Source organism: Theropithecus gelada, chromosome 17 (assembly GCF_003255815.1).
Source record: "Theropithecus gelada isolate Dixy chromosome 17, Tgel_1.0, whole genome shotgun sequence".
Classification (NCBI taxonomy): Eukaryota; Metazoa; Chordata; class Mammalia; order Primates; family Cercopithecidae; genus Theropithecus; species Theropithecus gelada.
In genome coordinates, this window is record NC_037685.1 from 53050320 (window position 1) to 53077131 (window position 26812).

At 43.1% G+C, this 26812-nt stretch overlaps 2 protein-coding genes across 3 annotated transcripts in view; both read right to left on the reverse strand.

Moving 5' to 3' along the window:
• IL17D (interleukin 17D) overlaps nt 1-1639 on the reverse strand; it is a 22073-nt gene extending 20434 nt beyond the window's left edge. Inside the window, exon 1 of one of the 2 annotated variants that reach the window (XM_025364821.1) lies at nt 330-1639. The gene's annotated coding sequence lies outside the window, so the exon portion shown is untranslated. Of the gene's footprint in view, nt 1-230 lie in introns of both variants that reach the window. The other variant, XM_025364820.1, reaches the window with a different exon arrangement.
• Nucleotides 1640-12348: 10709 nt separating this feature from the next.
• The window catches only part of IFT88 (intraflagellar transport 88), a 125468-nt gene continuing 111004 nt past the window's right edge, over nt 12349-26812 (reverse strand). Inside the window, exons 14-15 of the mRNA XM_025364090.1 lie at nt 12881-12991; nt 12349-12651 (exon numbers count right to left, since the gene is read on the reverse strand). Of these exons, the coding sequence (XP_025219875.1) occupies nt 12530-12651; nt 12881-12991 (233 nt within the window). The 3' untranslated portion in view covers nt 12349-12529. The remainder of the gene's footprint in view (nt 12652-12880; nt 12992-26812) is intronic.

Consider the following 26812-nt stretch of genomic DNA (forward strand, 5'->3'; position numbering starts at 1 on the left):
CGCGCGCCCCAGGCCCCCGCCGCCGCCGCCGCCCCGAGCCGGGCGCCGTACGGGGGGCGGGTGCGGGGCGCGCGTGCACGTGTGCGTGTGCCTGCCGGGCTGCTGCGCCGCGGGCTGCGAGTGCTTGTGACCCGCCGCACCCTCACCCCCGGGCGCGCCATCCCTGTGCCGCCGCCAGCGAGGGAGCCCCGGAGCCTGAGACGCCCGGACCCGCCGCCTCGCAGACCCACCCATGCCCCCGCGCCTCGTCATCCGCCCGCCCCCGCCAACGCACGCGGGGTCCGGGGCCCGCTTTTCCGCGAGAAGCCCCCTGTGGTCTTTCCTGGTACCCCGGGACTCGGACCGAGGAGCCGACTGAGCGAGGTCGCCGCCCGGCCTCACGGACACAGAGCGGCTCCGCACCCTTCGCCTCCAGGAGCTGAAAACATTTTGTCACTTGTGCAGTGTACTCACCAGTGCCCCCAACATCTTCTCCCCCGAAAACGCTTTCCGATTCGCGCCGAGGTGGGGCGACGCGGCGGCTCTTTAGCGGGACACCTCGAAGGGCCACGCGAACAGGCGCTCCCAGCCGCGAGCATGCGGCGGGGCGCCCAGGGCCTGGGGTCGCGCGCTGCGGCCTGTGCTGCGCCGCGCAGGGGGAGGAGAGGGCTGGCCCTGCCGGCCGCGGGTGCGGGCCCGACTGACTGAAGGAGGAGTGGGGACTGGCCTGGACGTCTCCGGAGCAGCAAAGTGGGGCCGACAGGATGGAGTTGGGGGAGGCCGAGTTTTGGCTCAGAGGTTTCTCTGTTAAGGAAAGGAGTCCGAGAGTGGAATAGGCCCCCTGGAAGAGGAACGCACTCAAACCCAGAGGGATTCTCCTTAGAGCTACCTCTTCTGAGATTCCGTACTTCGAGGAAATTAGAGATTTTTTAAATCTCTTTTTTTAACAAGGTGGGAGGAGGCTGTTTCTCCTTTCTCCTCAACAACGTGAAATGATCCTGTGCCTCTATCCGACAACTGTAAAACAAAGCACTGCATCCCTCCCTGACTGGCACTTTCATGGCTGTTCACGGGCATCTCTTGGCCTATGACGACGATGTTGGAGAGTTCCCACCCCGTGATAACTGAGTTCCAAGTGCAAGCAGTCACGTGAAATGAGCCTGATTGTCTGCGAATGAAGAAACTAAAATGAACTATATTCTGTACTTCGTAACACAAGACAACGCGCTCGTTCATTCTGCAAGTAAACGCTTAATGCTTCCTAGGTGGCAGGCTAATGAATATGATCATTTTAAAGCAGCCATGCTTTGAAAACAACCCATCCCAGCTGTAAGCTTTTTGAAAGTGTACAAATTATGTAATTGATGACTCCCTAAATGGTTTGCAGCTTTGGTAGTTGACTGAATTGTAAACCATTAGTTAAACTACATTTCAGTTGTGCTTTGTAAGAAAAACACTTTTCTATGCCTTGAATGTTCTATAACTAAGGAGCTTGGTAATCTGCTAAAAATCACACTGAAGTCTCCAGTTTAAGCGATTAAAGCAATTTACAGCTCTTGGCAAATATTTGTTTTCGGTTATAAAACACTTTTTTTCTGACTAGTACATTGTTAATGTTGTTTGTTTACGTTCCAGTAAAATGGGAATAAAGGTTTCAGTACTCAAATGCTGCTTAGTTTTTATTGGAAAAAAGGAAGCGTGGGAGGCTTTTAGGAGAGTATCATTATGAGAGTTTCATAGAAATACTCTGTCTCATTTCCGCATCCATTCCTATATGAGGTGACGTGGTACCAGACTTAGTTCTGTATATTATTCGACAAAATATTTTCCACTGTCTGGTAACATGGCAACTTCTCTCGTTTACCCCGCTGCCCCCCCCCCCCACCCCCGCCATTACCTTGGAAGTGGGAAGGAAAATATTTACTTTCCAGCAGTTTTCATTACAAGTGACTGAAAATGCTCACCTATTTGACAGAACAAAGGTGAACTTTGTGAGACTAATCACTTGGGAAAAAGTCTTATAAATAGGTGCAAATGTTTATGAGTTCCCCTCAAATTTCAACATATTTATGAAGATGAAAAATAAGCATGTTAATAATTAAGTTCAAACCTAAGACATGCAAGTGAAAAAAGGGAACAAAATACTCAAAAGCAGGCTCATCGTGTTCCCTTAAAACCAACACATCTGCAGTGTGGCCACGCAAGCTACATTTGAAGCCTCTCCAGTCCCTCATCCCCTGGTTTACTCAGCACCCCCAATACTAGCACAGCTGCAGGACTGCTTTGCGTGAGGCGAGCTGCTGGAGAAAATCTTTTAAATCATCCTTAGGCACTGTAACTCCAAAAGCCGGTGTGCGGTTGGCTCCTTGCATACTCATCTTCTTGGGTTACTGATGTTCAAATCTACCAAAGCCTTTTCTCTTCCTTAAAAGCCTGTCCTTGGGGCTGGGCACGGTGGCTCACGCCTGTAATCTCAGCGCTTTGGGAGGCCTAGGCGGGCGGATCAAGAAGTCAGGAGGTGGAGACCAGTCCGCCCAACATGGTGAAACCCCGTCTCTACTAAAAAAGTACAAAAAGCCGAGCGTGGTAGCGCATGCCTGTAATCCCAGCTACTCAGGAGGCTGAGGCAGAGGAATCACTTGAATCTGGGAGGCGGAGGTTGCAGTCAGCCGAGATTGCACCACTGCACTCCAGCCTGGGCAACAGAGCTAGACTTCGTCTCAAAGAAAAACAAAACAAAACAAAACTGTGCTTGGATGTTCCTACTGATAGTGCTTCTCATTGCTGTCACCTTCCTGGTCACTCACTTGATTCACCGATTTCAGCCCCTGGATCTACCATTATTCCTGCTGATCATTCCTGGCACCGTAACCTCCACAGAGACGGTTTACATGCTGATTTCTAAGTGACTGTGTTAGTTCCAATGGTCTTTATTTCCCATCTCAACTGTCGTCGTATGGTCATATCCAAGGTTTTGTCATCGCCAATAACTGCAGCATATCCGAACATCCGATTTCAAATACCCTGTTCCCTGACACAGGTACCTTCTGTTTTTGCCCACTCCTGCAGTTCTCTGCCGTCATCCAACCTTCTCCCACTTCTCACTAACCATTCCACGCTGGCGTCCTCATGTCCTTTCTTGTCTAGTTTAGATTTCACAGGTCGACACTCACCACACCCTTGCAAACACCCTTACTTAATCCTTTTCTCCTTTTTTTTCTGTTGTACTTGCCTAGAATCCCAACTCTTAAAAATCATACCACTGAGCTGAGTAGACTCAATTCTGAGTTATGACCCAAATCTCAGATTAACTTTCAACATAAGTATCCTATTACACCTCTGCAATTATGGTCTTTTCCTGTATCACTAATCTACATATTCTCTCTCCTCGAGTCTCCGCTGCCCAATTCCTTCCTCACACCTTCCACAGACACAGATGAGAGCTTTCACATTTCTTTCAACCAGCAAATGCGCTGACTTACTTCCACCCAGTCTAATGTCTCCCACCTTCTTTCCTGATGCATTTGATAAACCCTTTCTTGACCCCAGGTCCCACTTGACTCCCCTTTACAGCTAAGATTCTGAATTTTTATTTTATTGTATTTTTGAGATGAAGTTTCCCTCTTATTGCCTGGGCTGGAGTGCAGTGGTGTGATCTCGGCTCACTGCAACCTCCACCTCCCGGGTTAAAGCTATTCTCCTGCCTCAGCCTCTCGAGTAACTTGGAATACAGACAAGCGCCACCACGCTGGGCTAATTTTGGAATTTTCAGTAGAGACGGGGAGGGTTTCACCATCCTGGTCAGGCTGATCTCGAACTCTTGACCTCAGGCGATCTGCCGGCCTTGGCCTCCCAAAGTGCTGGGATTACAGGCGTGAGCCACCGTGCCCGGCCTTGATGAGCATTCTTTTTCTTTTTTTTTCAACCTATCTGTGCCTTTACACAGTCACATGTCACTTACCAACAGGGATGCATTCTGAGAAATGTAAGGTGATTTCGTTGCTGTGTGAACACCCTAGATTGTATTTACACTGAGTATAGCCTACTATACAACCGGGCTCTCTGAGGTGTAGTTAAGGCTACAACACATCTAGGCTACAAACTTGTATAGCATGTTACTGTACTGCATACTGTAGGCAATTATAACACAATAGTAAGTATTTGTGTATGTAAACATAGAGAAGGTACAGTAAAAATTGGGTATTGTAATTGTATGGGACCACCATCATCTATGTGGTCTGTTGTTGACTGAAATCATGTTATGTGGTGCAGGACTGCATTTAAAATGTGTCTCTTGTAAGTAACATATAGTTGAGTCTTGTTTTTTAATAGTCTGATAATCTTTGTCACTTAATTGGAATATTCTGTTTACATTTGCTGTATTAACATAACTAGCATTTACTAATTATTAATATAATTGAGTTTGCATTTTTATAATTATTAGTTGTAATTACTAATATAAATAGGTTTAAGTCCTATTTTGCTGCTTGTTTTCTCTTTGTTCATCTGCTCTTTATTCCTTTATTTCTCCTTTACCTGCCTTTCTTTGGATTAATCAAGTATTTTTTATCATTATATTTTGTCCTCCATTAATTTTTTTATTTTTATTTATTATTTTTAGACGTGGAGTCTTGCTCTGTCACCAAGGCTGGAGTGCAGTAGTGCTGTCGTAGCCCACTGTAACCTCGAGCCCCTGGACTCAAGCCGTCATCCTGCCTCAGCCTCCTGAGCAGCTAGGACTACAGGTAAACACCACCATGCCCAGTTATATTAGCTTAAAAAAAAAAGTTTATTTTGAAATAATTTCAGACTTACAGAAAAGTTGTCAGAAGAGTATGAAGGAACGCCACATACCCTGCACTCAGTTCCGCTGCTTGTTAACATCGCTCCACATTGCTTTTTCACCGCTTTCTTCTGAACCACTGAGCCACCAAGTTGCAGAAATCAGGACCCTTTGTCCCACAACACCTGAGTGTGTATTTCTCAGGAACAAAGACATTCGCTTATGTAACCGTAGTGCAATTCTAAAAATTAAGACATTTTACAAATACTTATATAGATGGTCTCCAGCGTATGATCGTTCGATTATGATTGTTCGACTTTGTGATGAGCTTTTTGGGACATAGCCCTGTGGTAAGTCGAGGAGCATCTGGATTTAATGATAGTTCGAGCTATGATTTTTCATCTTTATGACTGGTATAACAGAGCAGTAAATGTGTTTTCAACGTGTGATATGTTTTAACAATGGGTTTATCAGGATGCAGCCCCTTCAGGAGTTGAGGAGCATCTGTACATTCCTATTCCCATTTCACCAGCTGTCTCTACAGCAAAATTCCCCCAGTCCAGGATCTCAGCAAGGATCACGCATTACATTTTGTTGACATGTCTCTTTAGTCTTCCTTCCTCTCCCCTCCTCTTCCCTCTCCTCCCCTCCTCTTCCTTCCCCTCCCCTCCCTCCCTTCTTCCTTCCTTCCTTTTTCTTTCTGTCTTCCTCTCTCTCTCTTTCCTTCCTTCCTTCCTTCCTTCTCTCTCTCCTTCCTTCCTTCCTTTTTCTTTCTCTTTTTCTTTCTTTCTCTTTCTCTCTCTCTTCCTCTCTCTCCTTCCTTCCTTCCTTCCTTCTTTCTTTCTTGTTTTTTGTTTTTTTGACAGAGTCTCACTGTGTTGCCCAGGCTGGAGTGCAGTGGCACAATCTCGGTTCACTGCAACCTCCGCCTCCTGGGTTCAACTGATTCTTGTTCCTCAGCCTCCCAAGAAGCTGGGATTACAGGCGTGCACCACCAGGCCCAGCTAATTTTTTGTATTTTTAGTAGAGATCAGAGCTGGGGGGTCCCACTATGTTGGCCAGACTGGTCTTGAACTCCTGTCCTCAAGCGATCCACCTGCCTTGGCCTCCCAAAGTGTTGGGATTACAGGCATGAGTCACTGCACCCAGCCTGCTTTAGTCTTCCTTAATCTGGAATAGTTCCTCAGACTTTGTCTTTAATGGCCTTGACATTTTTGAAAAGTAGCGGCCAGTTATTTTGTCGAATGTTCTTCAGTTTGGTATTGCTTCATGATTCGGTTCAGGTTAGTTTTTCTGGCAGGAATATTGACTAGGTAATCTTGTATTTTTTCAGTGTCTCACATCAGGAGGCACAAGGATTTTATTCATCCCATTATTGGCTGTGTTAACTTTGGTCATGATTGAGGTACCACCAGGTTTCTCCAATATAAAATTTCTTTTCTTCCTCTTATGATTAATAAGTAATTCATGGGGGAAAACTTTGGGGCTATGTAAATATGCTATTCTCATCAAACTTTTCTTCACTTGCTTTAGCAATCAGTGATGATTCTTGCTTGGATTAATTAATATTGTGGTGGTTGTAAAGTGGCGATTTTCATGTTATTTATTTATCTATTAGTTATTATTTCTGTATTTATTTTTAGAGATAGTGTCACGCTCTGCCACTCAGGCTGGAGTACAGTGGTGCCATCATAGCTCACTGTAGCCTCAAACTCTTGAGCTCAAGTGATCCTCCCACCTCAGCCTCCCAAATAGCTGGAACTATAGGCACTCGCCACTGTGCCTGGCTTATTTTTTAATTTTTTGTAGAGACAGTGTCTTGTTTTGTTGCCCAGGCTGGTCTCAAACTCCTGCCTTCAAGCAATCCTTCTGCCTCGGCCTCTCAAAGTGCTGGGATTACAGGCATGAGTCACTGCACCTGGCTGATTTTATCATTCTTTCCATATTCATTAGTTGTACTATTAGCTTTTTAATTGTACGTTGTGCAAACCACTCCTCATTATGGTCTAGCACTGTCTGAATGATACAAGAAACTTCGTTGAATACCCAGTCCCAATCTTTGGACTAGTATTATCAATATTTTATTTCTATGTATCTTAAAATTCCACAAGTCATTATTATTGTTGTTTTAAATAGTCAATATATATCTTTTATATATCCCTATACCTTTCTGGTACTTTTCATTATTTTTCAACTTTGTGATCTGTTTCTGTCATTTCATGCTGCTTTCTAGGATCATCTTCCTTTAGCCTGTAGGACTTTAAGCATTTTCTGTAGAGCTAGTCTTCTGGTAATTAATTTTCTCAAATTTTGTCTGAAAAGTCTTTTTTTTTTTTTTTTTTTTTTTTTAAGACGGAGTCTTGCTCTGTTGCCCAGGCTGCAGTGCAGTGGTGCAGTCTCAGCTCACTGCAACCTCCACCTCCCAGGTTCAAGCGATTCTCCTGCCTCAGTCTCCTGAGTAGTTGGGATTACAGATGCCTGCCACCACGCCTGGCTAACGTTTGTATGTTTTAGTAGAGACAGGGTTTCACCATGTTGGCAAGGCTGGTCTTGAACTCCTAACTTCAGGAGATCCACCCTCCTCGGCCTCCCAAAGTGCTGAGATTACAGGCATGGGCCACTGCGCCCGGCCTGAAAAGTCTTTAAAGTTTATAGGATAGATTCACTGTAATATAATTCTAGGTTGGCAGACTTTTAATTTTTTTGTTTTTCAGCACCTTAAAGATACCATTCTATTGTCTTCTGGTTCCTTAGTTTTATTGAAAAGTTAGCCATAAATCTTATTAATGTTTCTCTGAAAGTTCTGTGTCCTTGTAATTCTGCTTAAGGGCTGTGTGGGTTTTAGCAGTTTGAGCACAGTGTAACTACAGTGTAGTCTTCTTTGTATCTCCTTGGTGCTCACTGAACTTCCTAAATCTGTGGCTTTATGTCTTTTTCAATTTAGGGAAATTGTAGACATTATCTCTTCTAATGTTACTTCTACCCCATTCTCCCTTCCACTCCTTCCGGGATTCCCATTCTAATTATTTAAACTCTTGACTGTGTCCCAAGTGTCTCTTATCAGCTGCTTCATTTTTCCAGTCTTATGTCTGTCTGCTTTAGTTTGGATGTTTTTCTATTGACCTATTCACTAATCCTGACATCTGCTGTCTGCTACGTTGTTCAATCCATCCAAATAAGTTAATTTCAGATAGTGTCTTTCAAAGTTATTTGACTCTTTTTCACAGATTCCAACATTCAGTTGAAATTTTCCATCTTTTTATCCATTTTATTAACACACTAGTCACAAGTCCCTGTTTGTTAAATCCATTATCTGGATTATCTAGGGGACTGCTTCTATTTACACGTTCTCTTGATTGCTGGTCATATTTTCTTGACTCCTTGCATTCTAGTAATTTTTTTTTTTTTTGAGACGGAGTCTCGCTCTGTCGCCCGGGCTGGAGTGCAGTGGCGCGATCTCGGCTCACTGCAAGCTCCGCCTCCCGGGTTCACACCATTCTCCTGCCTCAGCCTCCCAAGTAGCTGGGACTACAGGCGCCCGTCACCACGCCCAGCTAATTTTTTGTATTTTTAGTAGAGGCAGGGTTTCACCGTGTTAGCCAGGATGGTCTCAATCTCCTGACCTCGTGATCCACCTGTCTCGGCTCCCAAAGTGCTGGAATTACAGGCGTGAGCCACCGCGCCCGGCCACAGTAATTTTTTTTATTACATGCCAAGCATTGTATATTTAAGAACCATAGAGACTGCAAATGATATTGTTACCATAGAAAGGTCCTCTTTCCTCTGTTAGGCAGAGAGGATTCAGGACTAATTATTTCAATCCAGTCAGGGATTGAACTGAGTTACAGGGTCTCCTTCTGTTGCCCAGGCTGGAGTGCAGTGGTACAACCACAGCTCACTGTAACCTTAAAGTCCTGGTCTCAAGTCATCCTCCTGCCTCAGCCTCTCGAGTAGTGGGGATTATAGGTGCCTGCCACCATGCCCCGGCTAATTTTTTTATTTTTTTGTAGAGACAGGGTCTCACTATGTTACCCAGGCTGGCCTTGAACTGGCCTCAAGCAATCCTCTTGCCCCAACCTCCAAGAGCACTGGGATTACAGGCATGAGCCACCTCACCCAGCCTGGGCTGCAGAGTTTGTAAGGGTCAGTCCACCCTTGATTCATGTTTGTCCTTCTAGGCGTTTGATTAGGAGCCTGGATTTGTCTCCTCAGCTGAGACAGACGGAAAGAGTCAAGTTGGTCCCTCCAAGTTTTGGCTTTAGCCTCCTGCCCCCATGCAGATTCAAAAAATAGCAAGTATCTTTTTTTTTTTTCTTCAAGACAAGAGTCTTGCTCTGTTGCCCAGGCTGGAGTACAGTGGCACAGTCTCGGCTCACTGCAACCTCTGCCTCCCGGGTTCAAGAGATTCTCCTGCCTCAGCCTGCCAAGTAGCTGGGACTACAGATGAGCACTATGCCCAGCTAAATTTTGTATTTTTAGTAGAGACAGGTTTTTGCCGTATTGGCCAGGCTGGTCTCAAACTCCTGACCTCAACTGATCCATCCACCTCCTCCCAAAGTGCTGGGATTACAGGTGTGAGCCACTATGCCCGGCCCCCAAAATAGCAATTATCTTGAGGGTAGACTAAATAGCAAATATCTTGTGGAAAGCCTTTCCCCCTAGCAGGACATCGTCCCCTAAGAACTATGGGAGATTTAAGCCCTGAAGAGCCTCCATCCCAGTTCCCCAGCCTCCAGCATTACCCCAGCTGAAGCAGCACTCCAGCAAATGCCCCATGGGGGAAAGCCAGCCATATATTTGGGGCTTCTCTAAGTCTCCAGTTTGTCATGCTGACCCCAAGTGACCACCGAAAGCTCTGCTAGTTTCTCTAGATGATACCTTTTCCCTGGGGAAAGTGCAGTTCTTAGCCCATGCCTAGAACTGGCGAATGTCTACAGAAAAACAGGCAGGATCAGCAGTTTATTTAGAAATAGCTCTTTTGGGCCAGGCGCGGTGGCTTACGCCTGTAATCCCAGCACTTTGGGAGGCTGAGGTGGGTGGATCACGAGGTCAGGAGGTCAAGACCAGCCTCTGGCCAAGATGGTGAAACCCCGTCTCTACTAAAAATACAAATATCAGCTGGGCATGGTGATGGGCGCCTGTAATCCCAGCTACTTGGGAGGCTGAGGCAGAGAATTGCTTGAACCCGGGAGGCGGAGGTTGCAGTGAGCCGAGATCGCACCACTGCACTCCAGCCTGGGTGACAGAGTGAGATGTCTCAAAAAAAAAAAAAAGGCTCTTTAATTTTTAGTTTTATTGCTTCCACAGCTCTCCACAGACTTTGAACACATGATTTTTGCAATGATTTGTTTTTTTCCCCAGCTGCCTCAGAGGCCTTCCATGACCTACTGCATCCTCCTCAGAACTGGAAGTTTGAATCCTGAAACCTCCTACATCACTTGTTGCTCTTCAGTCTCTTCTGCTGAGCCATCCTTTTTCTCCTGTACTCACGAGCACAGTGCTTATACTTCTTCTCTGTCCTCACTCTCAGACCTAAGTGATCTCATTCAGTTTCATGGTTTTAAGTACGAAGTGTACATAGATGGATCCCACATCTCTACCTGTAGCCCTCACCTCTTCTGTGACCTCCAGATTTTAAAGATTAACTGCATTCTTTGTATCTCAAATTGAATGCTTAAGAGACAAACTTAATATGGCTAAACCACATCTACTGATTCCCGCCAAATCTATTCCTGTCTTACTAAAAAGACAACACTAGCCACTCCGTTCCTTAGCCACAAATTTTGGCATCATCTTTTCCTTTCTTCCCCTCACAATCCATATCCAATCCATTAGTAAGTCTCAGCTCCACCTCCAAATATATGCTGAATCTGACCAATTCTCACAATTCCTATTGCTAAAAACCTGGTCTCAATTGCTTTCATCTCTTACCCAGGCTACTGCTAGTAGTTTCCACTTTTCCCTTCCATCCCCCTTGCCCACTTCATCTTCATGGCGACCAGCGTGATGACTGGTTTCTAAAGGTTAAATGAAAGCACCTAACTCACCTCCCTTGCATGAAACCTTCTAGCAGCTGTTCTGTAGTAACTAGGATAAGATCCACACTGTCTTTATAAGGCTGTACATGCTCTGAACCCTGCCTACCTTTTGGATCTCATCTCCTTTCCCTTTCCTGCCTATGTAGCACACCACCCACATTGCTGGATCCCAAACCCTCTCACTCACTGTCACTGTAGCTCAATCACCCTGTGACACATCCGGATCATTCATTTTTCAGTGTGCGGCACGTGCTCAGAACACTGCTTTCTTCTCACCATTCTAATGTTAATACCAAGGCCACCTCTTAGAGTCCCTCCTCTATAATCACTACCTATTGCATTGCTCCATTTTGTTCTCTTAACTGTAATTAACAATATCTAGAGTCCTTTAAAAACATATTTTCTGGCCGGGCACGGTGGCTCACACCTGTAATCCCAGCTTTGGGAGGCCAAGGTGGGTGGATCACGAGGTCAAGAGTTCAAGACCAGCCTGGCCAACATGGTGAAACCCCGTCTGACTAAAAATACAACAATTAACCAGGCGTGGGGGTGCACGCCTGTAATCCCAGCAACTCGGGAGGCTGAGGCAGGAGCATCGCTTGAAACCAGGAGGTGGAGGTTGCAGTGAGCCGACATTGTGCCACTGCACTCCTGCCTGGGCAACAGAGTGAGATTCCATCTCAAAAAAACCCCAAACAAACAAAATATATTTTCCATCTTCCCCACCAGAATTTAAGCTTCTTGAGGGCAAGGTATAGTTCTTTTTCACTACTGTATCCCCCCAATCTTAATTAATTCTCTGCACATACTGGATGTTTAGTGTATTTGTTGGATGTCTCATCCATTAGAGCATAACCTACTTTGGGAGCAAGGAATGTGGTCTAGTTTTGGTTTTCCTCCCTCGCATCTAAGACCAGCATGCACACTGCAGAGACAATGGTAAGTAAGACTGAGGGGTCCATTCTCTTTGGTATAGTGTTAAGAAATAAGCCACTTCTTCTGACTTCCTCATCCTTATAGTTCCTCTGGAGACTCTAGACCAGCCAAACACATTGCTAAAGAAAAATGCAGGCAGTCATGCCCCCACCCCGCTAAGTCACAAATGAGAAAAGCAGTCTTAGAGTTGTTATTGCTCTGTGCTTTTGGCGCACACCCCGGGCTGAGGTAGAAAGGAACTGCTGAAAAGAGCACTAGGGTTATGGTTTGGTATTTAATCCCATTACCCTTTATACTGCTTCTAAAACATAATTGTTTTAATAGTGTTTCTAATCCCCACGAGGCAAAGCTTCCAAAGAATTTCCAAAAACTCCAAGCAATTTAAGTATGAATAGAAATTGTGCTATGTCCACACAGCATTTTTCAAGTTGCAAGCCATGAAATCAATGTAGTGACTTCACTACTAGCACTTTGTTTGAATGAAATTATAGCAAATATTAGCAGGTACTGCAATAAGAAGAGTAATTTTTACGACTACATACACATATATGTACTAGGTTGTGTTATAAATTTATTTCTTCCTGTGTGTAAGTCAGTCATTGGCCTAAAGTATTAGTTTTACCTGTTTTTAGTCCTTAAAAGAAAAAAACAACTTAAATGCATGCTTACAGAATAGAATACACTTATTTAAAGTTTTAAAATTACAGGTTGGATATTTAATCCAAGGTTTAACATGAGGATGGTCTCATAAGGCAATTTCTTTCCTTTAATAAATAACATATTAAAGTGACTATTATTCTGGAAGCAAATCATCTCCTAATTCTTCATCAGCAAAATCATCCTCATCGATCCTTTTTTTGGCTGCAGTTTTTGGTCTTTCTATTTGAGGGCCAAGCGGGTCCACATAGGAGGCATCTAGGTTTCAAAAGAGATTGTCATGTTAGAGTTACATAAACAAATGTGAAACCAATCAGGCTCATAATCAAAATGAATAACTCAGAGTGAACAGAAATGGTCTCCCAAGTCATTTTACATTTTATCTGTAAATATCAATTTCTTAAGAATTCCCAGCGACACCTTTGGCCATCTCACCAGTCTTCTTCAGACCTGCTATGTGTGGAGGAACTGGGTGGGGAGCACTTGCCTATTTCTTTGTTACTGCTACTTTCATAAGGTTCATTTGTCCCAGGTAAAGCTCTGAGTCTGGCACTTAGTCGTTCACCTTTACTACTGGCACTATAGTTCTGGCCACTATCTGAAAACACAAAAATAAAAACGCATTTGTTTAATATGTTGAGAAAACATAAAACTACATTATGCATCTTAAAGCATACTTATTTGCCAAAAAACAAGCAGGTTGTTTCATTTGGAAGCCAGCGTCTTAGGGATGTAATTCTTGTTTTCTGAAATTTAAAAGAAATACCTTGTGGGAATCTATAATATAGATAAAACATCACTTAAGAGTAGCCTGTATATGTATTCTTTCAAATGTGTGCTTAGTTATAGGTTTCAATTTTATGGAAGATCTTAAGAGAAAGTAAGAGATCACCCTGACTAGTATAACCTAGCAAAGAACAAAGCACCTGAAGAAAGAACAAATGGGAAGTCACAAGCTCAGATCAACCTCCTGTCGTGCCTGGAGAGGGGCCCTAAAACCACATCACATGAAAAACAGCAGAGGAGGCTAGGTAAACTTAACCTAGCAGGCGGAGAACCTAGACCACACAAGCACTTTCTTCAAACATTTGAAGCGTGTTTGTAGACAAGAGGATTAGACTTCCCCTGTATAGCAGGATAGATTTTGGCTTGATATAATGACAAACCTAAAAAAGAATTATAATTGCCCAAATAGGCAATGGCTGCCTTAGGAAAAAATGTAATATGTATCACTGAGGATTTTCAGATAAAGCTGAACACTAACATAAGTAGGAAATGTTATAGTACTTTTTAACCAGAAATTTCTGTAGTATTTTCTAGAAGAACTACTCCTCTAGCCCCACAGTTTTCCTTTCTTCCCCTTATAATTCCTAGAGTGATATTTTTTCTATTATGTAAGCCTCACTTTTAATGAGAGTAGTCCACTGATAAACACACTGACCATTTCTTTTTTGAATATACTTTGTATTTTAGTTTACTGATAATGTCTCTGGGAATAAATCTGAACAAGATGGTCTTTAAAATCCCCACATTTTAAGATTGGCCAGCTGACCCAAAATAGTAAGCCCTCTCTAAGGTTCTTATCCAAAACTTTACCATTTCCCTTACCACTGATGTTACCGGAAAATACAACTCTTCAGTGTATTGAATATGTCTACACACTTTAGTATATTTTAAATTATTCTGTCCCTCTCTATTTTTTGTTAAAACAAAAGTTAATTTTTTCCCATGCAGAAATGTATGTGGGTGTTTTTTAAACTGCCTGAGCGAGCTCAGATCAATAAAGTTTGAAAAACATTGCTCTAGGGATATTTCTTTTACTTTGCTTTTTTCTCCTGAATAATGTATATCCTACCTGTCTCCAAGAAAGGTTTAAGATAAGCCACCAAATATATACACAATAACCATATAGCGATCTTTTAAAAGATGAATGAGTATGTGAGAAGAAAAGTTTGGGTGAGAAATGTAAAACAAAGTTGGGAGGGAGTGGTCCAAACAGGCCTTCTTGCCTTAGGGTTGGCAGTCAAGGAAGGGCACGGGCACACACAGTTCTTTGACTCATGGGTACATAAGATATGACAACCAATGTCTCCACAAAAATGTAGGTGTTCCCATTACAGAGATAAGATGGAAATGCCTCACAGAACTGCTCACTGAGGAATACTGTGGAATGTCAGAAACACACCCTCATTAGTAAATACAACAACATTATTTCACTTTTTATATAGATGTAAATTACCAATAAAACCCTGATAGCTCCCTCAGGCACCCCAAACCCTTCGGAAATCCAAATCCAAATTCCTAGCCTGAAAGATTCAAATTTCGTGGAAAAAGCAAACCTTTAAAAAGTAAAACTTAGGCCGGGCGCGGTGGCTCAAGCCTGTAATCCCAGCACTTTGGGAGGCCGAGACGGGCGGATCACGAGGTCAGGAGATCGAGACCATCCTGGTTAACACGGTGAAACCCCGTCTCTACTAAAAAATACAAAAAACTAGCCGGGCGAGGTGGCGGGCGCCTGTAGTCCCAGTTACTCGGGAGGCTGAGGCAGGAGAATGGCGTGAACCCGGGAGGCGGAGCTTGCAGTGAGCTGAGATCCAGCCACTGCACTCCAGCCTGGGTGACAGAGCGAGACTCCGTCTCAAAAAAAAAAAAAAAAAAAAAAAAAAAAAAAGTAAAACTTGGGGCCAGGCGTGGTGGTTCATGCCTGTAATCCCAGCACTTTGGGAGGCCAAGGTGGACGGATCATGAAGTCAGGAGTTCGAGACCAGCCTGTTCAACATGGTAAAACCCTGTCTCTACTAAAAATACAAAAATTAGTTGGGCATGGTGGCACACACCTGTAATCCCAGCTACTTGGGAGGCTGAGGGAGAAGAATCACTTGAGCCTGGGAGGCAGAGGCTGCAGTGAGCTGAGATCGTGCCACTGCACTCCAGCCTGGGCTACAGAGCGAGATTCTGTCTCAATAAATAAATAAATATAAAATAAAGTGCTTATATAAAAAATAAAAGTTGTCTAGGCAGAGTGGCATGCACCTATTATCCCAGCTGCTTGTGGGATGAGGTGGGAGGATCACTTGAGCCCAGGTGTTCAATGCTGCAATGAGCCATGACAGCACCACTGCACTCAGTCTGGGTGATACAGCGAGAACCCATCTCTAAAATAAATAAATAATAAATAAAACCTGACCTCATTTGAAAAATTTCAGTTGTCCAGTTGAAAAACTATAAATGCAATTTTTGAAAGTTTCATTATGAGCACTAGTGTGGGTAATATTGTGAATACTGTGGTTTCATCATTTTCAACTAACTTTCATGGAGTGATAATGTCAAATGATCTTTAACAAAGGTACCAAGGCTATACCCTGGGGCAAAAACAGTCTCTTTAACAAGTGGTGCTAGGAAAACCAGCTATTTCTATGCAAAATAATGACATCAGACCCTTACCTCACACCATAAGCAAAAATTTAACTCAACATGCATTCAGTAGTTAAATTATAAAACGCCTAGAAGAAAACATAGTGGAAAATTGACGTGACAGTAGATTTGGCAATGATTTTTTAGGTATGGTATCAAAAGCACACACAAGAAAAGCAAACATAGGCAAATGGTACTACGTTAAACTTAACAACTCCTGTGCAGCAAAGGAAACAACCAACTGGGTGAGTAGGCAACCTATAATATTTGCATACTATATATCTGATAAGGGCTTAATATCCAAAATACATAAATAATTAAAACTAAATCAATCTAAAAATTGGGATCTGAATAGACATTTCTCCAAAGAAGATACACAAATGGCCAACAGGCATATGAAAAGCATATGTTCAACATCACTATTCATCAGGGAACTGCAAACCAAAACCACAGTGACACAGCCTCACACCAATTAGGATGACTACTATTAAACACACACACACAAATACCAAAAAACCCTAGAAAATAACAAGTGTTGGTAAGAATGCGGAAAAATTGTATCTCTCATGCATCCTCAAAGGAAGTGTAAAATGGTGCAGCCACTATGAAAAACAATGGAGGTTCCTCAAAAAAAAAAAAAAAGAAAGAAATAGAGGCAGTATACGATCTAGCAAGTCCCGCTTGCGGGTATTTAGCCAAAATAAATGAGAAGAGGATTTCAGTGTCTTCACATCCATATTCACTGCAGTATTATTCACAATAGCCAAAAGATGGAAGCAACCTAACTGTCCATTGATAAATGAATGAAGTTTTAAAATGTGGCATATACATACAGTGAAATATTATCAGCCTTCAAAAACAAGGAAATCCTGTCACACACTACAACATGGTTGAACTCTGAGGACATTATGCTAAGAGAAATAAGCCAGTCACAAACAGACAAATACTGCATAATTCCACTTACATGAAGTATCCAGTGTAGCCAAACTCTTAGAAAGTAGAATGGTGGTTGCCAGGAGAGGGGAAAGGGTGAAGAGGGAAGTTGTTCATTGGATACAGAGTTTTAATTTTGCAAGACGAAAAATTTCTAGAGCTCTGTTGCACAACAATGTGCATGTAGCTAATACTCTGTATCGTACACTTAAAAATGGGTAAGATGGTAAGTCTTAAGTGTTTCTGACCATCATAAAAAAGGATTTAAAATTTTGCATACCTTTATATTCAACAATTCTACTTTTAAAAATGTTTATTAAGAAAATAAAAAAAGGCCGGGCGCGGTGGCTCAAGCCTGTAATCCCAGCACTTTGGGAGGCCGAGACGGGCGGATCACAAGGTCAGGAGATCGAGACCATCCTGGCTAACACGGCGAAACCCCGTCTCTACTAAAAACACAAAAAATTAGCCGGGCGAGGTGGCGGCGCCTGTGGTCCCAGCTACTCGGGAGGCGGAGGCAGGAGAATAGCGGGAACCCGGGAGGCGGAGCTTGCAGTGAGCTGAGATCTGGCCACTGCACTCCAGCCTGGGCGACAGAGCGAGACTCCGTCTCAAAAAAAAAAAAAAAAAAAAAAAAAAAAAAAAAAAAAAAGAAAAGAAAAAAAAATTTTGGCTGGGCATGGTGGCTCATGCCTGTAATCCCAGCACTTTGGGAGTCTGAGGGGGTGGATCACTTGAGGCCAGGAGTTTGAGACCAGCCTGACCAACATGGCGAAACCCCATCTCTACTAAAAATACAAAAATTAGCTGTGCATCGTGGCACATGCCTGTAATCCCAACTACTTGGGAGGCTGAGGCACAAGAATTTCTTGAACTTGGGAGGTGGAGGTTGCAATGAGCCAAGATCACACCACTGCACTCCAGCCTGGGCAATCGAACGAGACTCTGTCTCAAAATATAGAGAAAAAGAAAATCATAAAAATATTTGATGACAGAGGAAGATGTGCATGATATCATGGGAAATGATGAAAACAGGGTACAAGTACACACTTACACATATTCATCTCTGGGTATGTGATTTTGATGACTTTAGTTTCTTCTTCTTCCTATCATTATTATTTTATTTTATTCTGGAGATGGGATCTTGCTGTTACCCAGGCTGGAGTGCAGTGGCTATTTACAGGAACAATCGGTACACTGCAGCTCTTGGTCCCATGATCCTCCCACTTCAGCCTCACAAGTAGAGTGCACCACTATAAATGGCTCCTGTTAATTATTTCTGTAATTTAGTTACCAATTATCTTTGTCTGGCAGTTTTCATCTTCCACAATAAATAGTATCCATTTTGGGGGCAGTATTTTAATCCAAAAAAAATTTATCTGAATCTATTCAGTCCTAGAGTTCAGACATCTGTAGTCTCACTTTTAAAATATGTTATCTGATAATTACAATATTTGTAGTCTTTGACGATTGGACTCTAGTTTCTGTTGTTGCTTACTCTCAGTGACTTATTTCCTCATGCGTGCCTACTTTTTCTTAACTGTAGGTTCTTACTCTTTGAAACTTAAAGTCAATTCCTTCAAGGAGGATTTAAGTTTATTTTTTGTAGGCATCTTGTAGCCTCACCAACTCCAGTCCACTTTAAACCAAGTTTTCAGCTTGGTGTTCTTCAGAACACACAGATATAATATGTGCTCCAGCTCCAAAACTGTGTGAGTGAAGGCTTACGGTTAGGAATTATCAAAAGAGCTCTTCTTGTTTTCTACATCAGAACCAAGGTGAAAATCCATCATCTGTAGGGTAGCCTCTTTTCCTTTCTTTTTTTTTTTTGAGACGGAGTTTCGCTCTTGTTGCCCAAGCTGGAGTGCAATGGCATGATCTCGGCTCACTGCAACCTCCGCATCCCGAGTTCAAGCGATTCTCCTGCCTCAGCCTCTCGAGCAGCTGCGATTACAGGCATGCGCCACCACGCCCGGCTAATTTTTTTTTTTTTTGTATTTTTAGTAGAAACGGGGTTTCACCATGTTAGCCAGGCTGGTCTCAAACTCCTGACCACAGGTGATCCGCCGGCCTCGGCCTCCCGAAGTGCTGGGATTACAGGCGTGAGCCACTGCGCCCGGCCCGGGTGGCCTCTTTTCTACTCGACCTACTGAAAGTGTTGCCAGTGAGAAGTCCTAGCTTTGTGACAGGGATTCTTTGAGCTGACCTCTGCTCTGGCCTTTTTGAGGCCCCAGGCCCTATCTCTTGGTCCCCATGAGTGTCTATAATCTGAGGCTCTCAATCATGAGGGATTAGCTAAGCAAATGCCAGTTCCTGCACTTCTTACTCTTTTGGATTTAAACTTTCTAGACCTTTTTGCCTCCAAAGAATTTCCTTCTTTCCTTCCAACTCGGTCATGCATTTTTAAAGGTTTTTTTCATTTTATTTTCTTTTTTCCTCCTCTTCCTTTTCTTTAACATTCAACATACCACTTTTAGGAGAGCTATACTTGGAGTTTTCCTAAATATTTAGACTATCTTACCATCAGACATAGATGTCTGTAATAATTTTACAGTCAGTAGAAACACACAAAAATGTCATTTAAAAGGCTAAGTCTAACCCCTTTATTTTTCAGATGAGAAAACAGGCTTAGGATAGTGAAGTGAAGTGACTTGTTCAAGAGTGCACAGTTAGTGACAAGATCAGCACCAAAACCCAGCCTTCCTGCCTGCCGGCCTGGGCCTTGCCTGTTAGACAAATAGTGCCTCTTTAGCAAAGGATCCGTGTAAAGTGTGGCACCTGGGCCTCATTCATATTCAGATTCCAAGCATATGCTATTCCCAGCTCAGCAGTTTGGCTCGCCCCACGAAATGCGGCTGTCTTAATAATGACAGTTAAGCATTTAAAGGAAACTCACAATCTCTCTTCACCACCCTGTATTTTACACCCTTCTGCTGGCCGAGAACAACCTGACCCCCTCCCCGCCTTATTAAGCAAGTCTGCAAAAACATCGTAACACATTTCTACTTGGTGGCCTTCTATGTCCTGACCTGACCAATGTCTTTACAAGGCAATGCATACGAAGAAGACGACCTATTTGTAACATTTTAGAGTGATGTAGTTTTAAAATATGAAGGGTTTTTTTTGTTTTTTGTTTTTTGTAAGAAAGTGACTTTTAAGCCGGGTGTGGTGGCCTGAGCCTGTAATCTCAGCTACTCAGGAGGCTGAGGCAGGAGGAGAATTTGAGGCCAGGAGTTCAAGAAAGTGAGTCTTATAAAAGGCTGTATTCACAGAATAAATTAAGTAAGGTTAAGGGGCTAACTACATAAACTTTGGTGAAAATTTCTCTCCAAATAAAAATGAATTGTTTCCAAGGAAAGGCAGTCTTTACTCATTTAGAAAGAATAGGGTTATGAGCATGAAAATAATTTATAGCAGTAATAAACTTAAGATAGAAAAAATACAGAGAAAATGGAAAGCAATGCCCTTCATTTTTGCTAATTTTCTAAACAGGTTATGGCAGATTTTTATCATATTTAAATTCAATGATTTTGTGAAACTGAGTACATTAGTACATTTATATAAGTAGTGAAAATAAGAAAAAATGTATCAATTTCTTTATCTTTAACACCACTGATGCTATTTTAAATTCCGATGAGTGTTAACTGTGCTCCTGCTCAGTACCTTATGCTGTTCACACCCAGCAGAGGCAAAAGGAGACGCGGCCGCTGCCTTCAGGAACTTTACAGTCTGTGGGTGACTTTTACCTTCAGCATTCACTATAAATAATTTCCATGATGTCATACCTATAACACGTTTTAAAGATGCAATAAAAGTACTTGCCTTTCCTGCATTTTTCTTATTTTATTGATTTCTGTATGAACATTATTTTGTTTAGAGAAAAGTAAAAAGGAAACTACATTGTGTGATTATTATTAGTCACTGCACTCCAGCTGCAAATAAGATTGTCTCTCGGAAGGTATATCATCTCTCGAAGCTGTTATGTTAAGTGATCCAAGTCTATGGAGCTCCCAACGGCAACAGCATCCCCCTTAAAGATGAGCCAAGGAAGCTCGATGTGGGATATCACCGCAGTGGGAAGAAGGGGCCTGTAATAACTGCTGCAGGGTGACACAACTGTGGAGAACATAATTCAACTGGGAATTATTTCCAGTTGAACATTTAGTTTATTCCCAATGTTTCTACTGTAAATAATGTGATCAGTATGTATGTATATAATTATTTAAAGTAAGTTCCTATCAAAGGGTATGGGCATTTTAATTAATTTATTTTTTGAGATGGAGTCTTGTTCTGTCTCCCAGGCTGGAATGCAGTGGCGCAATCTCTGCTCACTGCGACCTCCACCTCCCAGGTTCAAATGATTCGCCTGCTTCAGCCTCCTGAGTAGCTGGAACTACAAATGTGTGCCACCGCACCTGGCTAATTTTTGTATTTTTAGTAGAGACAGGGTCTCACCATGTTGGTTAGGCTGGTCTCAAACTCCTGACTTTAAGTGATCTGCCTGCCTTGGCCTCCCACAGTGCTGGAATTACAGGCATGAGCCACCGCACCCGGCTGCATATGGGCATTTTAAAGGGCTTGATGAATATTTCCAAACATTCCCAGCAGGGTGTGCCACTTAGAACTCTCCCCAGCAGAATTTAGTTAACAAAGAGTGCTCATCTTATCTCATCCTTGCTATCTTTGGGAATTACCTTTTAAAAAATTCATTGCTAATTTTATAGGTTAGTTTGTGCTGGTAGCAAGCCCTAAGCCTGTCATAAACAGGCCTGAAAGAAACTGGCCATAAACAGGATTTCTGCAGCAATGTGGCATGCTCGTGATGACTGTCACATACACTGCTAGAAGTTGTTGGTTTACTGGAGCAGGGCAAGGAAAACCTGGCCCCCGCCCCTGAGCAGAAAACTGCTCAAACCACAAACAATAGCAGGAGCGGCCTGTGCTTTAACATGTTTTTGCTGCAGATAATCAGCCAGGGCCTGTTTCTCTGTTCCTTGCTAAAAATGCTGTGTTTCCTATAAGGAATGCTTTTAGCTAATCTATAACCTATAGAAGCAATGCTTAGCACTGGCTTACCGTCAATAATATGTGGGTCAGACTCTGTTTGTGGCTCTTAGCTCTGAAGGCTGTCAGCCCCCTGACCCCACTCTGAACTCTATTTCTGTGTCTGAGTCTTTAATTCCTCCAGTGCTGCTGGGTTAGGGTCTCCATGACCGAGCTGGTCTTGGCAAGTTTGCATTGTTTTAGTTATTGGTGAGGCTGTATATTTTACCACCATGTGTGAGAGAATAGTTTATATCCTCTTCTCTACCTCCCTGCAACTCATTCACTTCTTAAATCATTAGAGTCTGACTTTTGCCTGTAACAGAGCACTGAGACTGCTTTCTTTAGGGCTATCAACACTATCTTAGTTGAAAAATCTAACGGCCCTCTGTAGTCTTTAAGGCCCAATTAATCAATACATATGTAATCATTTTTCAACATTCCCCTTCCCTTAAGCTAGGAAGTCTATCAATTGCCCCTATTAGTTTCTTATTTTTTGAAAGTACTATCTAAAATGAAACTTCCTAAAAAATTCTGCCCATTTCCTTGAATGTGTTATGAATATAGTGGTTCTAACTTTTTCAAATCTCTTCTTAAATAACTCTCTTTTGGTGAGCTATAAATTGACTTCATTATCCATTAGACACTTTGTAAAAGTTTTTTATCTGTCTCTTCCACTTTTAAGAAGATGATATTCGCCGGGCGCGGTGGCTCAAGCCTGTAATCCCAGCACTTTGGGAGGCGGAGATGGGCGGATCACGAGGTCAGGAGATCGAGACCATCCTGGCTAACACGGTGAAACCCTGTCTCTACTAAAAATACAAAAAACTAGCCGGGCGAGGTGGCGGCGCCTGTAGTCCCAGCTACTCGGGAGGCTGAGGCAGGAGAATGGCTTAAACCCGGGAGGTGGAGCTTGCAGTGAGCTGAGATCTGGCCACTGCACTCCAGCTCGGGCGACAGAGCCAGACTCCGTCTCAAAAAAAAAAAAAAAAAAAAAAAAAAAGAAGATGATATTCAATTTAGCCTCCATTAAGATGCAATAATTAAGATCTATTTTCACTCCTTAAGTATGAGGAAATGTTTGTTTCTATCTAGAAATACTGAAGAGCATCAGACAATCCCTTTGGGACCTTTAGCAGGACTTTACTGTCCAATTTACTTGGGTGCTCTGTACTCTGACTTGGAAATGGCCTATCCTCTTATTACCAGGAAGCTGGTCTTGCTTTGCTCCCATCCCTTTCCAAAGCTGAGAGGCACTACACCACGGCTAGGGATCCAGAGTGCTCTCCCAACCCACAGTCCAAGAAAGTAACGACCTCGTCAGCTCAGAGGACATAATGCTCAGATAATTTTACAAGGACCATAGATTGGACCTAGCCTTACTCTGAGAATTTCAGCTCATTCTTACATTGTTACAGCTGCAATTCTGTTTGATTTCACCCCTCATCCCCTACTTCTATTGATCCAATTACATGATTACCCAACAAAACCTAACAGGAATATACTAAAATTGTAAAAATGAACCCTGATAGCTACTGTACAGGCAATACTCAAGTGAGGAGAGGGAGACTGTGGAGGGACTCAGTGAAGATGTAAGCAAAGGAGGTAACATTATGTATTTGTTATATGTGGCAACTTAAATACTTAACACCTAGCATATAAAGAGGATATGAGAGGTGAAGCTGGAAGAATGTTGGTATTTACTGAGTACTTATTATGGATAGAAAACGTGAGAAATGCTTATCTGTTGATAAAACAGCAGAAAGGTAGGAAGGGAAAGAGGGTAAAAAAAGAACTCATAAAATGTGCGTTTGTATGTATGTACACACATATGTATATATAAAATACATGTGTATATATTTTACAGATAGGATATATGCATGCATACATATGTGTGTATGCGCATATATGTATGTATGTGCATATATATTTTGTAGAAGTTTTGGATTAAATTTCCTGTGCTTTTTGTAACTTGCCTCTGAAGGCAATTACAAAAAAGGAATTTCACGAATGTTTTGATTAACAGTAGCATTACTGGAGTAAATATTCAGCTTTCCAAATTGGTAACTTCAAGAACCAACATTTATTTTTATTTATAAGCACTAGTATTTTTGTTTAAAAAAAAATTAAGGGCCGGGCGCGGTGGCTCAAGCCTGTAATCCCAGCACTTTGGGAGGCCGAGGCGGGTGGATCACGAGGTCAGGAGATCGAGACCATCCTGGCTAACATGGTGAAACCCCGTCTCTACTAAAAATACAAAAAAACTAGCCGGGCGTGGTGGCGGGCGCCTGTAGTCCCAGCTACTCGGAGGCTGAGGCGGGAGAATGGCGTGAACCCGGGAGGTGGAGCTTGCAGTGAGCTGAGATCCGGCCACTGCACTCCAGCCTGGGCGACAGAGCGAGACTCCGTCTCAAAAAAAAAAAAAAAAAAAAAAAAAAAAAAAAAAAAAAAAAAAAATTAAACTCAACAGTGAGACAGGGGTACACTTGGTTACACTGCATGGATAAACATGACCCTCTCGTGTTAGGGAGAAACTGAGGCTCTCACACTTAGAGGTCACACACTGGCAGTGGTGAGAACATGGGTGCTGGCAGAGCAGTGGACACTGGTATTCCAGGCCCCGTCCATACACTCCTTTGTCAGATGGGAGTCACAGCAGCCATGCTCACCCTTGCACGTGCTTGCCCTTATCAGGAGTTTCTCTAAGAGCTTTCCACACGAGCCCATTTCCTCCTCTCAGCAACCCTATCAGGAAGGTCATGTTTTCACTCTCATTTGACTGATGAGGAAACGGTGACAAAGAGATTTACGTAACTTGTTCACATAAGATGTGGTGAGTTCAGGAAGGGGGTCCATGGATGTTGAATGAATGCCAGGAATGGGGATTAATGACAAGGACCGAAAACTTAGGGCAACAGGCTACAGGCGAGAGGAAAGGAGCATGTTCTGCTGAAGACACGAAATCTCATCGTATGCTCTGTGACGTGTGTTGACATAGTGAGGTGGTGAGTTGTAAACAACTAAGGTGGTTTTAAGAGAAGAAGTTCACTGATACAGACGCTTCCTGTTCAAGTTGTATACCAGGATGAAATGGCTTCAAGCAGTGCTTTGATCAAAAGGATAATTCCCATGCCCCACCTGTCATTACCAAAAATATTCATGGAGATTTTGGCTTAGAGCAGGGATTAGCAAACTACAGTGTGTAGGCCAAATCTGGCCCACCTTGTTTTTGTCTATCCAGCAAGCTGATGATTTGTACATTTTGAAATGGTTAGGCACTTTTACACTGTTGGTGGGACTGTAAACTAGTTCAACCACTGTGGAAGACAGTGTGGTGATTCCTCAAGGATCTAGAACTAGAAATACCATATGACCTAGCAATCCCATTAACATACCCAAAGGATTATAAGTCATGCTGCTATAAAGACACATGCACACGTATGTTTACTGAGGCACTATTCACAATAGCAAAGACTTAGAACCAACCCAAATGTCCATCAATGACAGACTGGATTAAGAAAATGTGGCACATATACACCATGGAATACTATGCAGCCATAAAAAAGGATGAGTTCATGTCCTTTGTAGGGACATGGATGAAGCTGGAAACCATCATTCTCAGCAAACTATTGCAAGGACCGAAAACCAAACACCGCATGTTCTCACTCATAGGTGGGAATTGAACAATGAGATCACTTGGACACAGGAAGGGGAACATCACACATCCAGGCCTGTCATGGGGTAGGGGGAGGGGGAGGGATAGCATTAGGAGATATACCCAATGTAAATGACGAGTTAATGGGTGCAGCACACCACACCAACATGGCACATGTATACATATGTAACGAACCTGCATGTTGTGCACATGTACCCTAGAACTTAAAAGTATAATAATAAAAAAAAGAAAATGCCACCCAAGAAGGAATTCTTGTGTCTTGAGGACAGCTACACGTGAGAAGCAGATGTGTTCTGTCAATTTCTCGACCTTTAACAAAATTCAACCACGACAACAGGCAGAATATAGTTACTCCCCTCATCAGTTTATCTGCAGAGAATATAAATACCGTTAACTATCAAGACTTTGAAATAAAAAGGAAGGAGAAAGGGAGAGAAGCCTCATAGCCTGGGTTCATTCCGACTTCACAGCCAGGGCCAGCCTTGGAGTGTGGCCTGTGCTGAGAACTGGAGAAGCGGGACAGAAAACACGATTCCTGCAAAAGCGTCAGGGTAGAACCAGCTCAGCCACAGAAAGCAACATTCACACTGGGCTCCAGGATGAAATGAAAAAGTCTGGGATGATGTATAACTCAAGATGTCAGAAAATAAGGAACGAAAAGGCAAATGATGGGGGAAAGCACCCTAGGAAGGGACGGATGAGTGCTTTAAATTTGTGCCAGAAGAACCTAGTAACATGCAATCCTGCTTGTAAAATTATGAGAGCACAGTTTGCATGCCGGAAGCCCCTCATGAGAATAAAGCTTATCTGTGCACTAGAGCTGACTATTTGTGTTGGACTGAAATGGACTAGAAGAAAAGGACAATGGATGGAAAAAGAAAAAGCAGCAGCGGGAGGCCAGGACCAGAAGGGGACTCTTAACAGGGAGGCCCCTCTTTTCCTGCACACAGGTTATCAGATCTGGGATGGTCCTACCTCTCTTGTCAGTCCCTTCTTTCCTGACCGTGGAGGAGGTCCCTGGCCGGGTAAAGGCCTCTCTGTGCTCTGATGCCTGCATGACTGAAAGAAGGCTATGGGAAAGGTCACCAGGGAGGCTGGGCAATTCTCCATGTCAGAGGATCTGGCCCTGTGGTGGCCTGAGGCACACTGATCAATCTGTTTCCGAGGCAGCTGTCAGTCTTCCTGGGGTTACTTTCTCAGGGGTGGGACCCTGGACACTGTCCCCTGGGCTCTAGGGAAGCACCACACCATTCAGCAGTTTTTCGGGCATGCTATCACATCTCATTAGAAGGTCCTGATGTGTCTGAGGCAGATTTTCAAAGTGATGACATCTGGGAAACTAAGGCTTAAGGG